General features: G+C 44.2%; 1 protein-coding gene across 1 annotated transcript in view; it reads left to right on the top strand.

Moving 5' to 3' along the window:
• The window catches only part of LOC126106141 (uncharacterized), a 138,790-nt gene extending 134,023 nt beyond the window's left edge, over nt 1-4,767 (top strand). The window contains exon 7 of the mRNA XM_049912384.1: nt 4,471-4,767. Within this exon, the coding sequence (XP_049768341.1) occupies nt 4,471-4,767 (297 nt within the window). The remainder of the gene's footprint in view (nt 1-4,470) is intronic.
• The last annotated feature ends 7,348 nt before the right edge of the window (nt 4,768-12,115 follow it).

The raw sequence follows: 12,115 nt of genomic DNA, 5'->3' as shown, positions 1-12,115 counted from the left end.
CTTAACCACGGTTTCTCGCGACATCGGACACACAGTGATTGATTCTGAGACCAGGGGAGACGAATAATATTCTTACTTTATCTACCTAGAAACCCGAAAGTTCAAACAAGTCCGTATTATATGGAGCTAGTGACGTCTTCCGCTCTGTCAAACGTTTTCTGGAGATAGTGGAATATCAAATCTGTATGTTGCCTTTCATCAATAATTCTCAGGACACGAGAGAGAAAAGGGAAAGCTGACATCTGCACGAGAGATGCTTGTTAGAATCCGTACTACTTTGTAGACAGATACTTTTCTATCTCACTCGAACTCAGAATGTATTCAATAATTCTGCAACACACCTGCGTTAAGGATATTGGTCTGTAGTTTTGAGTGCCCGTCCTTCTGCCCTTTTTATAAAGAGGAATCACATTCTTTTTCAAGCCGCTGGGGACTTTGCGTTGGGCGAGAAATTCGCGATAAATGCAATCTAAGTAAGGAGCCAATGCCACAGAGTAGTCTACGTAAGACCGAACTGGAATTCCATCGCTACCTGGTGACGTTCTTCCTCTCCACCTCAGTTCCTACTTAACGCCAGGAATTCTTATTTCTGCGTGCTCCATACCAAAGTCTGTGCGATGTCCAAACGATGTTAAGTCAGTACGATTTTTCTGCGTGCATGGTTTTTTGAAAAATTTAAAACCTCAGCTTTCATTTTGCTGTCTTCTATTGTCATACCAGTCTGGCCGACGAGTGACTGAAGGCATCGACTCGCATAGTGATTTTTTGTAGATTTACGTAACTGACTCTCCGATATTCTGAATGTGTTGCAAAATCATCTGCAAAAGACAGGCAGCGTACCTCAGCACCATTTGATTTCCTTCTCAGATTTATTGGTTAAATGTTGTGATTTTTTAGCTTCATATTATGGAATCTCGTACTTTTAAACGCAGTTAGGCAATAAAGGCGATAAGCTGTAGTGTTATCCCACATGTTATCTTTCCTAATGGCTGAGATAATTCCCCCATGATTTTCATTGCAGATATTAAACAATGGAAAATCCAAGATGGAATATAAAAATATTATGAAAAAGATAGCTGCTACTCACCATATAGTGGAGATGCTGATTCGCAAATAGGCACAACACAAATACTGTAAAACTAAGCTTTTGGCTAAACAGGCCTTCATCAGAATTAGACAATTGAAATGAAGTACATCAGGTTCAGTGGTCTGTTCAGCAACTGGGAGGTCCACTTGTTTCTTAGCCACAGTTTGTTAGTGGCCACTTATGTGGGCAGACATCCATGTAGAGTGCAGCATACTGATTGCAGCTTAGATTGTAAATCACATGACTGGTTTCACAGATAGCCCTGCCTTCGATGAGATAGGTGGTGCTTGTGACTGGAGTGGACTAAGTGGTGGTGGTAGAATGTATGGGACAGGTCTTGCATTTAGTCCTACAGCAGGTATATGAGCCATGAGGCAAAGGGTTGGGAGCAGTGGTTGTCTAGGGATGGACAGGGTATTGTGTAGCTTCAGTAGGTAGCAGAATGCCACTGTGGGAGGCGTGGGAAGGATAGTAGGTAGGACATTCCTCATTTCAGGGCACTACAAGAGATAGGCAAAACACTGGCGGAGAATGTGATTTATTTGCTCTCTGCCCAGATGGTGGTACATCAGTAGGTAGTGTGTGACTGGAGAGATAAGGCACTGGAGACCTGTTATTGTACAAGGTTGGGAGCATCCTTGTAAGTCTGTGAAGGCCTCAGTGAGAACCCTTGGTATACTTAGAGAGGGACCACTTGTCACTAGAGATGAATGGCATGGGTGTCTGGACTGTGTGGAAGGCAATTCTTGGTGTGGAATGGGTGGCAGCTGTCAAAGTGAAGGTATTGCTGGTGATTGGTAGGTTTGATATGGTGGAGCTCCTGATGTGGCCATATTTGAGGTGGAGGTCAACAGCCCACATCTCGTGGTCGTGCGGTAGCGTTCTCGCTTCCCACGCCTGGGTTCCCGGGTTCGATTTCCGGCGGGGTCAGGGATTTTCTCTGCCTCGTGATGGCTGGGTGTTGTGTGCTGTCCTTAGGTTAGTTAGGTTTAAGTAGTTCTAAGTTCTAGGGGACTTATGACGACAGCAGTTGAGTCCCATAGTGCTCAGAGCCATTTGAACCATTTGAACCATTTGTGGAGGTCAACATTCAGGAAGGTGGCTTGTTATTGAGTAGAATCAGATGAGGTACATGGGGGGACGGAGGGTGTTGAGGTTCTGCAGGAATGTGGATAGGGTGTCCTCACCCTGGTTCCACATCACGAAGATGTCAGCAAAGATTCTGAACCAGGTGAGGGGTTTGGGATTCTGCATGTTTAGGAAAGATTCCTCTATATGCCCCATGAATAGGTTGGTATCGGATGGTGCCATTTGGGTGACCATAGCCATACCCTTGATTTGCTTGTATGTCATGCCTTCAAAGGGGAAGTAATTGTTGGTGAGGAAATAGTTGGTGTGGGTGACTAGGAAGGAGGCTGTAGGTTGGGAATCCATCAGGCACTGGGAAAGGTAGTGTTCAATAGCGGTAAGGTAATTGGCATTAGGGATATTGGTGTAAAAGGAAGTGGCATCAGTACTGACGGGCAGGGCACCATGTGGTGAACAAACAGGAATTGTGGAGAGCTGGTGAGGAAATGGTTGGTATCTTTCGTACTTTTCTAGGTTGTGGATAATAGGCTGAAGGTGGTGGTCTACAAAAGCAGAGATTCTCTCCATGGGGGCCCAATAATAGGTCACAATGGGGCATGTGTGTGGTTCTCGGATTAGTGAATTCGCTAACGATTTCGAAACGGAATGTCCTAAATGTCTAGGTCCAACTACCATTCCGAGTCCAGAGTCTGTTAATTCGCGTCATGCGGCCTTAATCACTTTGGAAACCTTTTCACATGAATCACCTGAGTACAAATGACAGCTGCGTCAATACACTGACCTTCTACACCCAGCGTACGTGATCTGTATATGTGCATATCGCTAACCCATGCCTTTTTATCATCTCACTGTACATTGCCTCTCTTTCCCAGTAGCTTATACCAATTATTTTAATGGTTTTAAACATATTCTTCCATCTTACCTAACCGAAAGATTTTTGTAGATCAAAAATTTAATCCAACTATGTTGATTTTTATGAAGTATTACTTTCATTGTTAAGTGAACTGTCAGATTAGCCCCCAGTGGTGGCTTTGCCTTTCCTAATGCCAAATTGATCGCCATCTATAACAGATCCTCAAATCTGTTTACGTTTTTTATTGTTTTTCTGGTCATCAATTTGGATTTATGTGCAGTCTTCTGAGGTAGTTCGTACGTTTGTCTGCCGCTGGTATTTACCAGATTGATAAACAAAGTAAGAGCCTACGGAATATCAGACCAGCTGTGTGGCTGGATTGAAGAGCTTTTAGCAAACAGAACACAGCATGTTGTTATCAATGGGGAGACGTATGCAGACGTTAAAGTAACCTCTGGCGTGCCACAGGCGAGTGTTATGGGACCATTGCTTTTCACAATATATATAAATGACCTAGTAGATAGTGTCGGAAGTTCCATGCGGCTTTTCGCGGATGATGCTGTAGTATACAGAGAAGTTGCAGCATTAGAAAATTGTAGCGAAATGCAGGAAGATCTGCAGCGGATAGGCACTTGGTGCAGGGAGTGGCAACTGACCCTTAACATAGACAAATGTAATGTATTGCGAATACATAGAAAGAAGGATCCTTTATTGTATGATTGTATGATAGCGGAACAAACACTGGTAGCAGTTACTTCTGTAAAATATCTGGGAGTATGCGTGCGGAACGATTTGAAGTGGAATGATCATATAAAATTAATTGTTGGTAAGGCGGGTACCCAGTTGAGATTCATTGGGATAGTCCTTAGAAAATGTAGTCCATCAACAAAGGAGGTGGCTTACAAAACACTCGTTCGACCTATACTTGCGTATTGCTCATCAGTGTGGGATCCGTACCAGATCGGGTTGACGGAAGAGAAGATCCAAAGAAGAGCGGCGCGTTTCGTCACAGAGTTCTTTGGTAACCGTGATAGCGTTACGGAGATGTTTAACAAACTCAAGTGACAGACTCTGCAAGAGAGGCGCTCTGCATCACGGTGTAGCTTGCTCGCCAGGTTTCGAGAGGGTGCGTTTCGGGGTGAGGTATAGAATATATTGCTTCCCCCTACTTTTACCTCCCGAGGAGATCACGAATGTAAAATTAGAGAGATTAGAGCGCGCACGGAGGCTTTCAGACAGTCGTTCTTCCCGCGAACCATTCGCGACTGGAACAGAAAAGGGAGGTAATGACAGTGGCACGTAAAGTGCCCTCCGCCACACACCGTAGGTTGGCTTGCGGAGTATAAATGTAGATGTAGATGTAGATGTCTTGACAATATTCTTGCTAATGAAGATTGGGTGGCATTCTTCCGGGATGACGTAGCTGGTGGCTCGTTTGCAGGACCTGGGCGCGGTGATCCGCAAGACGGCCGCCTTCCTGGGCAAGGGCGTGACGGAGGAGCAGGTGGGGCAGCTGAGCTTCAGCAGTATGAGGGACAACCCGGCCACCAACTACAGCGCCGTGGTCCAGAGGCTGAGGGCCGGCATCGGTCTGCCGCCAGCGCCTCCCGACCAGGCCTTCAAGAGGGAGGGCGCAGTGCGCCGGGCCAGGCAGCGCATGTCTCCGGAGGTGGACCGCCGCTTCGACCAGTGGATCCGGGACAACATTCGTGGCACCGGGTACGGTGGCCCCATCTGAGGCCAGCTACCGTTACCCTCCCGTGGTGCACCTGTGTCTGACAGGTTGCCTGTTTGACAGGGGTCAACAGCATAATGACAACATGTTTACAGAAGGCAGCAACTTTGCCACACTGCCTCCTTACCCCAGTCACGTCTACAGAAACAGAGCGCAAACAACTACCCTTCTCCTCGACTGGTATTTACGAGTCCACACGGCTGCACACCGGCCGAGTAGTGGGACAACGTCGAGCGGTCTAGTCAATTCAGAAGTGAAATCAGGGGTCATCTGCGAGATATCAACAAGTTGCCAATCAGTAGTTATCGATTTACTTCCATGTAATCTTCATGCTATCTTCTATAGTCTATCAATGTTTACAGGCTGGCTAATGCTCTTCAAACAAGCGCTCTGGATATGACTTAGAAACTGGGACTGAACATTTATTTTGTTTGGACTCAGCATCTAAATGACCGCTTATGGACATGTATATTTTACTCTCACACTCTTCTTACGAGATGAACCGTATATAGTGTGCCTTGAATAAATATAGTGACTTTTATTAGTTCTGGCAATTCTACCTATCTTGATAAACTGACGTTTATTTTATACGCAATGTAGCACACTGTGACAACAGCCTCAACACGTCTGAAACCGGCCATCATTACCAGTGGATCCATGAAACACACGAGGCACCGAATTCAAATGCCCGATCTGCGACCTGTCATAACATAAAGTTTAAAACTGCTCTGCTCTCTCCCAACGGAACTTCAGTCGATTCTCACTTTGATACAGTTAAACAAATTCCCTTCTTCAGATTCAGATCCAATACGAATCCTTTATGTATACCTGCACTGTAAAACCCTCTCTTTTTCCAGTTTCTTTCCCTTCCCCCACTCCATATGTGTTTCCTGCCACCCGATTACCCTTCTGCCCCTATCTCACCTGAACCCTCATTTTATATCTACACCTGCAGGCCTACAGAACTGTATTCTTTCCCATTGCAAGTCCTTAATCTGAATGAATGTATAGCGCATCTTCTCAGTATATGCCCCTTTTTGTATTGTCCCCTTCTGAATCTATTTTAAATTTATTCTTTGATTCTAAAATAAGAAAAAACAACATTATATAAGCAATGAAAATCGTCTTTGAAATAATTCTAAAAACCTGTGTAGGTATTTCACCTCACTGACCGTATCAGTTTACGTACTTTTTAACGAATTGGTGTGAAGAGAGGAGAGTTTATATTATTGATAGGCCAATGTCTGCCAAAATGGTGCGAGGGAGATGAAATAACAGTAAAGGAAAAATAATACTTGTTTTTTTTTCTCGCACCTCCCTTTCCTAGGGCGTCTAAGAATTCATTTCATCAACAGAGAAACCCAATTTCAACATGCAACAAGCTGCCCAGTAATAATCTAGCCACACTTCATGCTGCACCAATGAGCCCGCGTCCCATATATCTCACCCGTTATGCCTTTCACATACTCTTCGACTGCAACTTCATCCAGCTACCACTTCGAAGCCACTCACGTTGTCCCGATATAGATCCAGTTTACCAACTACAACCTGTAACACTTTATCCCAGCCTCACCCCAACGACATCGGTGGTACAGAGGAAAAGATATGAAGATTTCGATGACAAAATTATCGACACGCTGTCTCATGTAAATTAATTTTGGAATGAAATGTTCCAAGTGGGAAAGGAGTAGACTTCAGTCTATCAAATGGTTCAAATGGCTCTGAGCACTATGGGAGGTCATCAGTTGCCTAGGACGTAGAACTGCTTAAACCTAACTAACCTAAGGACATCACATACATCCATGCCCGAGGCAGGATTCGAACTTCCGACCGTAGCAGTCGCGCGGTTCCAGACTGAAGCGCCTAGAACCGCTCGGCCACCGAAGCCGGCTCCATCTATCGAAACCAACTGATTATACAGTAATGAACCAAAGCATTATCACCACTTGCTTAATAGTTTGTTTGTCAGTTTTTGGAACGAAATACATCACTGATTCCGCGTATTAGGTATCCGACCGTTTGTTGATAGGTTTATGGACGTACATGGCATGCACACTATGCACAGGTCATGTAATTTGCGTAAATAACTGGCCGCTGATTTGTGGACGTGGTGCAGGTCCCCGATAGCGACACAGATGGGTTACATAGGAATGCATCAGGCGATTTCTGTCGCCGAGACATCAGCGCGAGTTCACTATAATGTTTCTCAAAGCACAGTAGCAAGTTTCTGGCTCGGAGACACGGACAATTACACTGCTGAAAGATGATATTGCCGTCAGGAAAGACATCAAGCATGAAGGGATACAGGTCCCATGCTCGTGCAGGAGAATGTCTCCAATAGCATAATACTGCTCCCACCAGTCTTCGTACATAGTGCGCTGCACGTATCGAGCCATCATTCTCCTTGATGATATCGTTTGTGGAGACGACCATCGACCTAGTGTAGAAAAAATGTGATTCACCCAAAGAGCCGAGACAGATTACCATCTAGCTTACCGTATAGACAAGCCTCTGAACCCCACGTTCTGCGAAGAGTCATGGACATCCAATCATTTAGCGTCTAGTCGTATTTTCAGTGTCTTTCTACCTCTTTCCACAGATGTTCATGGCAGTAACTCATGAACATTCGACCATCGCTGTTTTCGAGATAGTATTACACATGTTAATCTGCCCCATGTCAAAGTCACTTATCTCAATGGACTTCACTTGCAGCCCATATCTTTGCTAGGGCGATCTTCCGTCCATGTCTGCTCTGCTTACATACTTTCTGTTACAATGTCACTTGCCCACAACGCCACCAGGCACAGCCTACATTGCGGTGTGCAGGGGTCACAATGTTCAGGGATAGGAGTGTAAAATTTAACACAAGTTACTCATGAAATGTAATACACTGCTTCCAAATCAAATTTATTGACAGTAAGGTAACATGTATGTTTTGACACGAAAATAATACAAATATCTATACAGAAGATACATTGAATAATATTGGAACAAATAAGCCCTCGATCACAAACATTAAGTCAAAGCTGACGTGGTTTCGACGCCACTATGAGCGTCGTCTTCAGAATGAGACTAACTGTTCTAAAACATATTAGGTACAGGCTGTTTCAAAAATGACCGGTATATTTGAAACGGCAGTAAAAACTAAACGAGCAGCGATAGAAATACACCGTTTGTTGCAATATGCTTGGGACAACAGTACATTTTCAGGCGGACAAACTTTCGAAATTACAGTAGTTACAATTTTCAACAACAGATGGCGCTGCAAGTGATGTGAAAGATATAGAAGACAACGCAGTCTGTGGGTGCGCCATTCTGTACGTCGTCTTTCTCCTGTAAGCGTGTGCTGTTCATAACGTGCAAGTGTGCTGTAGACAACATGGTTTATTCCTTAGAACAGAGGATTTTTCTGGTGTTGGAATTCCACCGCCTAGAACACAGTGTTGTTGCAACAAGACGAAGTTTTCAACGGAGGTTTAATGTAACCAAAGGACCGAAAAGCGATACAATAAAGGATCTGTTTGAAAAATTTCAACGGACTGGGAACGTGACGGATGAATGTCCTGGAAAGGTAGGGCGACCGCGTATGGCAACCACAGAGGGCAACGCGCAGCTAGTGCAGCAGGTGATCCAACAGCGGCCTCGGGTTTCCGTTCGCCGTGTTGCAGCTGCGGTCCAAATGACGCCAACGTCCACGTATCGTCTCATGCGCCAGAGTTTACACCTCTATCCATGCAAAATTCAAACGCGGCAACCCCTCAGCGCCGCTACCATTGCTGCACGAGAGACATTCGCTAACGATATAGTGCACAGGATTGATGACGGCGATATACATGTGTGCAGCATTTGGTTTACTGACGAAGCTTATTTTTACCTGGATGGCTTCGTCAATAAACAGAACTGGCGCATATGGGGAACCGAAAAGCCCCATGTTGCAGTCCCATCGTCCCTGCATCCTCAAAAAGTACTGGTCTGGGCCGCCATTTCTTCCAAAGGAATCATTGGCCCATTTTTCAGATCCGAAACGATTACTGCATCACGCTATCTGGACATTCTTCGTGAATTTGTGGCGGTACAAACTGCCGTAGACGACACTGCGAACACCTCGTGGTTTATGCAAGATGGTGCCCGGCCACATCGCACGGCCGACGTCTTTAATTTCCTGAATGAATATTTCGATGATCGTGTGATTGCTTTGGGCTATCCGAAACATACAAGAGGCGGCGTGGATTGGCCTCCCTATTCGCCAGACATGAACCCCTGTGACTTCTTTCTGTGGGGACACGTGAAAGACCAGGTGTACCGCCAGAATCCAGAAACAATTGAACAGCTGAAGCAGTACATCTCATCTGCATGTGAAGCCATTCCGCCAGACACGTTGTCAAAGGTTTCGGGTAATTTCATTCAGAGACTACGCCATATTATTGCTACGCATGGTGGATATGTGGAAAATATCGTACTATAGAGTTTCCCAGACCGCAGCGCCATCTGTTGTTGAAAATTGTAACTACTGTAATTTCGAAAGTTTGTCTGCCTGAAAATGTACTGTTGTCCCAAGCATATTGCAACAAACGGTGTATTTCTATCGCTGCTCGGTTGGAAATTTTCCTCATGTCAGCAAGTTGTAGGTGTAGCCAACGGCGCCAACCTTGTGTGAATGCTCGGAAAAGCTAACCATTTGCATATCACAGCATCTTCTTCCTGTCGCGTTATCTGAAAACTACCTTGAGCAGTTAAACAGAGAACCGACTCGTGGCGATAACATATTAGACCTTCTGGTGACAAACAGACCCGAACTATTTGAAAAAGTTAACGCAGAACAGGGAATCAGCCATCACAAAGCGGTTACAGCATAGGTGATTTCAGCCGTAAATAGAAATAGTAAAAAAGGTATGAAGATTTTTCTGTTTAGCAAAAGTGACAAAAAGCAGATTTCAGAATACTTGACGGCTCAACACAAAAGTTTTATCTCAAATGCAGATAGTGTTGAGAATCAGTGGGCAAAGTTCAAAATCATCGTACAATACGCATTAGATGAGTATGTGCCAAGAAAGATCGTAAAAGATGGAAAAGAGTCACCGTGGTACAATAACCGAGTTAGAAAACTGCTACGGAAGCAAAGGGATCTTCACAGCAAACATAAACATAGCCAAAGCCTTGCAGACAAACAAAAATTACACGAAGCGAAATGTAGTGTGAGAAGGGCTATGCGAGAGGCGTTCAACGAATTCGAAAGTAAAGTTCTATGTACTAACTTGGCAGAAAATCCTAAGAAATTTTGGTCTTATGTCAAAGCGGTAGATGGATCAAAACAAAATGTGCAGACACTCTGTGATCAAAATGGTACTGAAACAGAGGATGTCAGACTAAAGGCCGATATACTAGATGTCTTTTCCCAATGCTGTTTCACAGAGGAAGATTGCAATGTAGTTCCTTCTCTAGATTGTCCCACAGATGACAAAAGGGTAGATATCGAAACAGATGACAGAGGGATAGAAAAACAATTAAAATCGCTGAAAAGAGGAAAGGCCGCTGGACCTGATGGGATACCAGTTCGATTTTACACAGAGTACGCGAAGGAACTTGCCCCCCTTCTTGCAGCGGTGTACCGTAGGTCTCTAGAAGAGCATAGCGTTCCAAAAGATTGGAAAAGGGCACAGGTCATCCCCGTTTCCAAGAAAGGACTTCGAACAGATGTGCGGAACTATAGATCTATATCTCCAACGTCAATCAGTTGTAGAATTTTGGAACACGTATTATGTTCGAGTATAATGACTTTTCTGGAGACTGGAAATCTACTTTGTAGGAATCAGCACGGGTTTCGAAAAAGGCGATCGTGAGAAACCCACCTCGCGCTATTCGTCCACGAGACTCAGACGGCCATAGACACGGATTCCCAGGTAGATACCGTGTTTCTTGACTTTCGCAAAGCGTTTGATAAAGTTTCGCACAGTCGTTTAACAACAAAGTAAGAGCATATGGACTATCACACCAATTGTGTGATTGGATTGAAGAGTTCCTAGATAACAGAACGCAGCATGTCATACTCAATGGAGAGGAGTTTTCCGAAGTAAGATTTCAGGTGTGCCGCAGGAGAGTGTCGTAGGACCGTTCCTATTCACATTATATATAAAAGACCTTGTGGATAACATCGGAAGTTCACTGAGGCTTTTTGCGGATGATGCTGTACTATATCGAGAGGTTGTAACAATGGAAAATTGTACTGAAATGCAGGAGGATCTGCAACGAATTGACGCATGGTCCGAGGAATGGCAATTGAATCTCAATGTAGATAAGTGTAATGTGCTACGAATACACAGAAAGAAAGATCCTTTATCATTTAGCTACAATATAGCAGGTCAGCAACTGGAAGCAATTCCATAAATTATCCGAGAGTAGGCATTAGGAGTGATTTAAAATGGAATGGGTATTAAAATTAATCGTCGGAAAATCAGATGCCAGACTGAGATTCATTGGAAGAATCCTAAGGAAATGCAGTCCGAAAACAAAGGAAGTAGGCTACAGTACACTTGTTAGCCCACTGCTTGAATACTGCTCACTGGTGTGGGATCCGTACCAGATAGGGTTGATAGAAGAGAGAGAGAAAATCCAACGGAGAGCAGCGCGCTTCGTTACAGGATCATCTAGTAATCGCGAAAGCGTTACGGAGATGATAGATAAACTCCAGTGGAAGACTCTGCAAGAGAGACGCTCAGTAGATCGGTACGGGCCTTTGTTGAAGTTTCGAGAACATACCTAACCGAGGAGTCAAGCAGTATATTGCTTCCTCCTACGTATATCTCGCGAAGAGACCATGAGAAAAAAATCAGAGAGATTAGAGCCCACACAGAGGCATATCGACAATCTTTATTTTCGCGAACAATACGAGACTGGAATAAAAGGGAGAACTGCCACACACCGTCAGGTGGCTTGTGGAGTATGGATGTATATGTAGATGTAGATGTAGAGCATTAGGTAACAAGTGTCTGATACAAGGGGAAAATGTACAGTAAGAAAATGGGTAGCTTTGAGAGATGAAATAGTGAAGACAGCAGATGATCAAATAGGTAAAAAAGAAAAGTGCTAGTAGAAATCTTTAGATATCGCAGGAGATAAAAGGAGACAATATAAAAATGTAGCAAATGAAGCTGGTGGACGGGAATACAAACTTATAAAAAATGAGATTGACAGGACGTGCAAAATAGCTAAACAGGAATGGCTAGAGTTGAAATGCAAGATTATAGAGCGTGTGTGTGTAATGGAAAGATAGATACCGCCTACAGGAAAAATAGACACTTGGATGGAAGAAAAGCGCAGTATATACCAACAGCAACAATGGAAAACCAGTACT

Source organism: Schistocerca cancellata, chromosome 10 (genome assembly GCF_023864275.1).
Source record: "Schistocerca cancellata isolate TAMUIC-IGC-003103 chromosome 10, iqSchCanc2.1, whole genome shotgun sequence".
NCBI classification, from domain to species: domain Eukaryota; kingdom Metazoa; phylum Arthropoda; class Insecta; order Orthoptera; family Acrididae; genus Schistocerca; species Schistocerca cancellata.
This window is presented reverse-complemented; position numbering and strand designations above follow the sequence as displayed.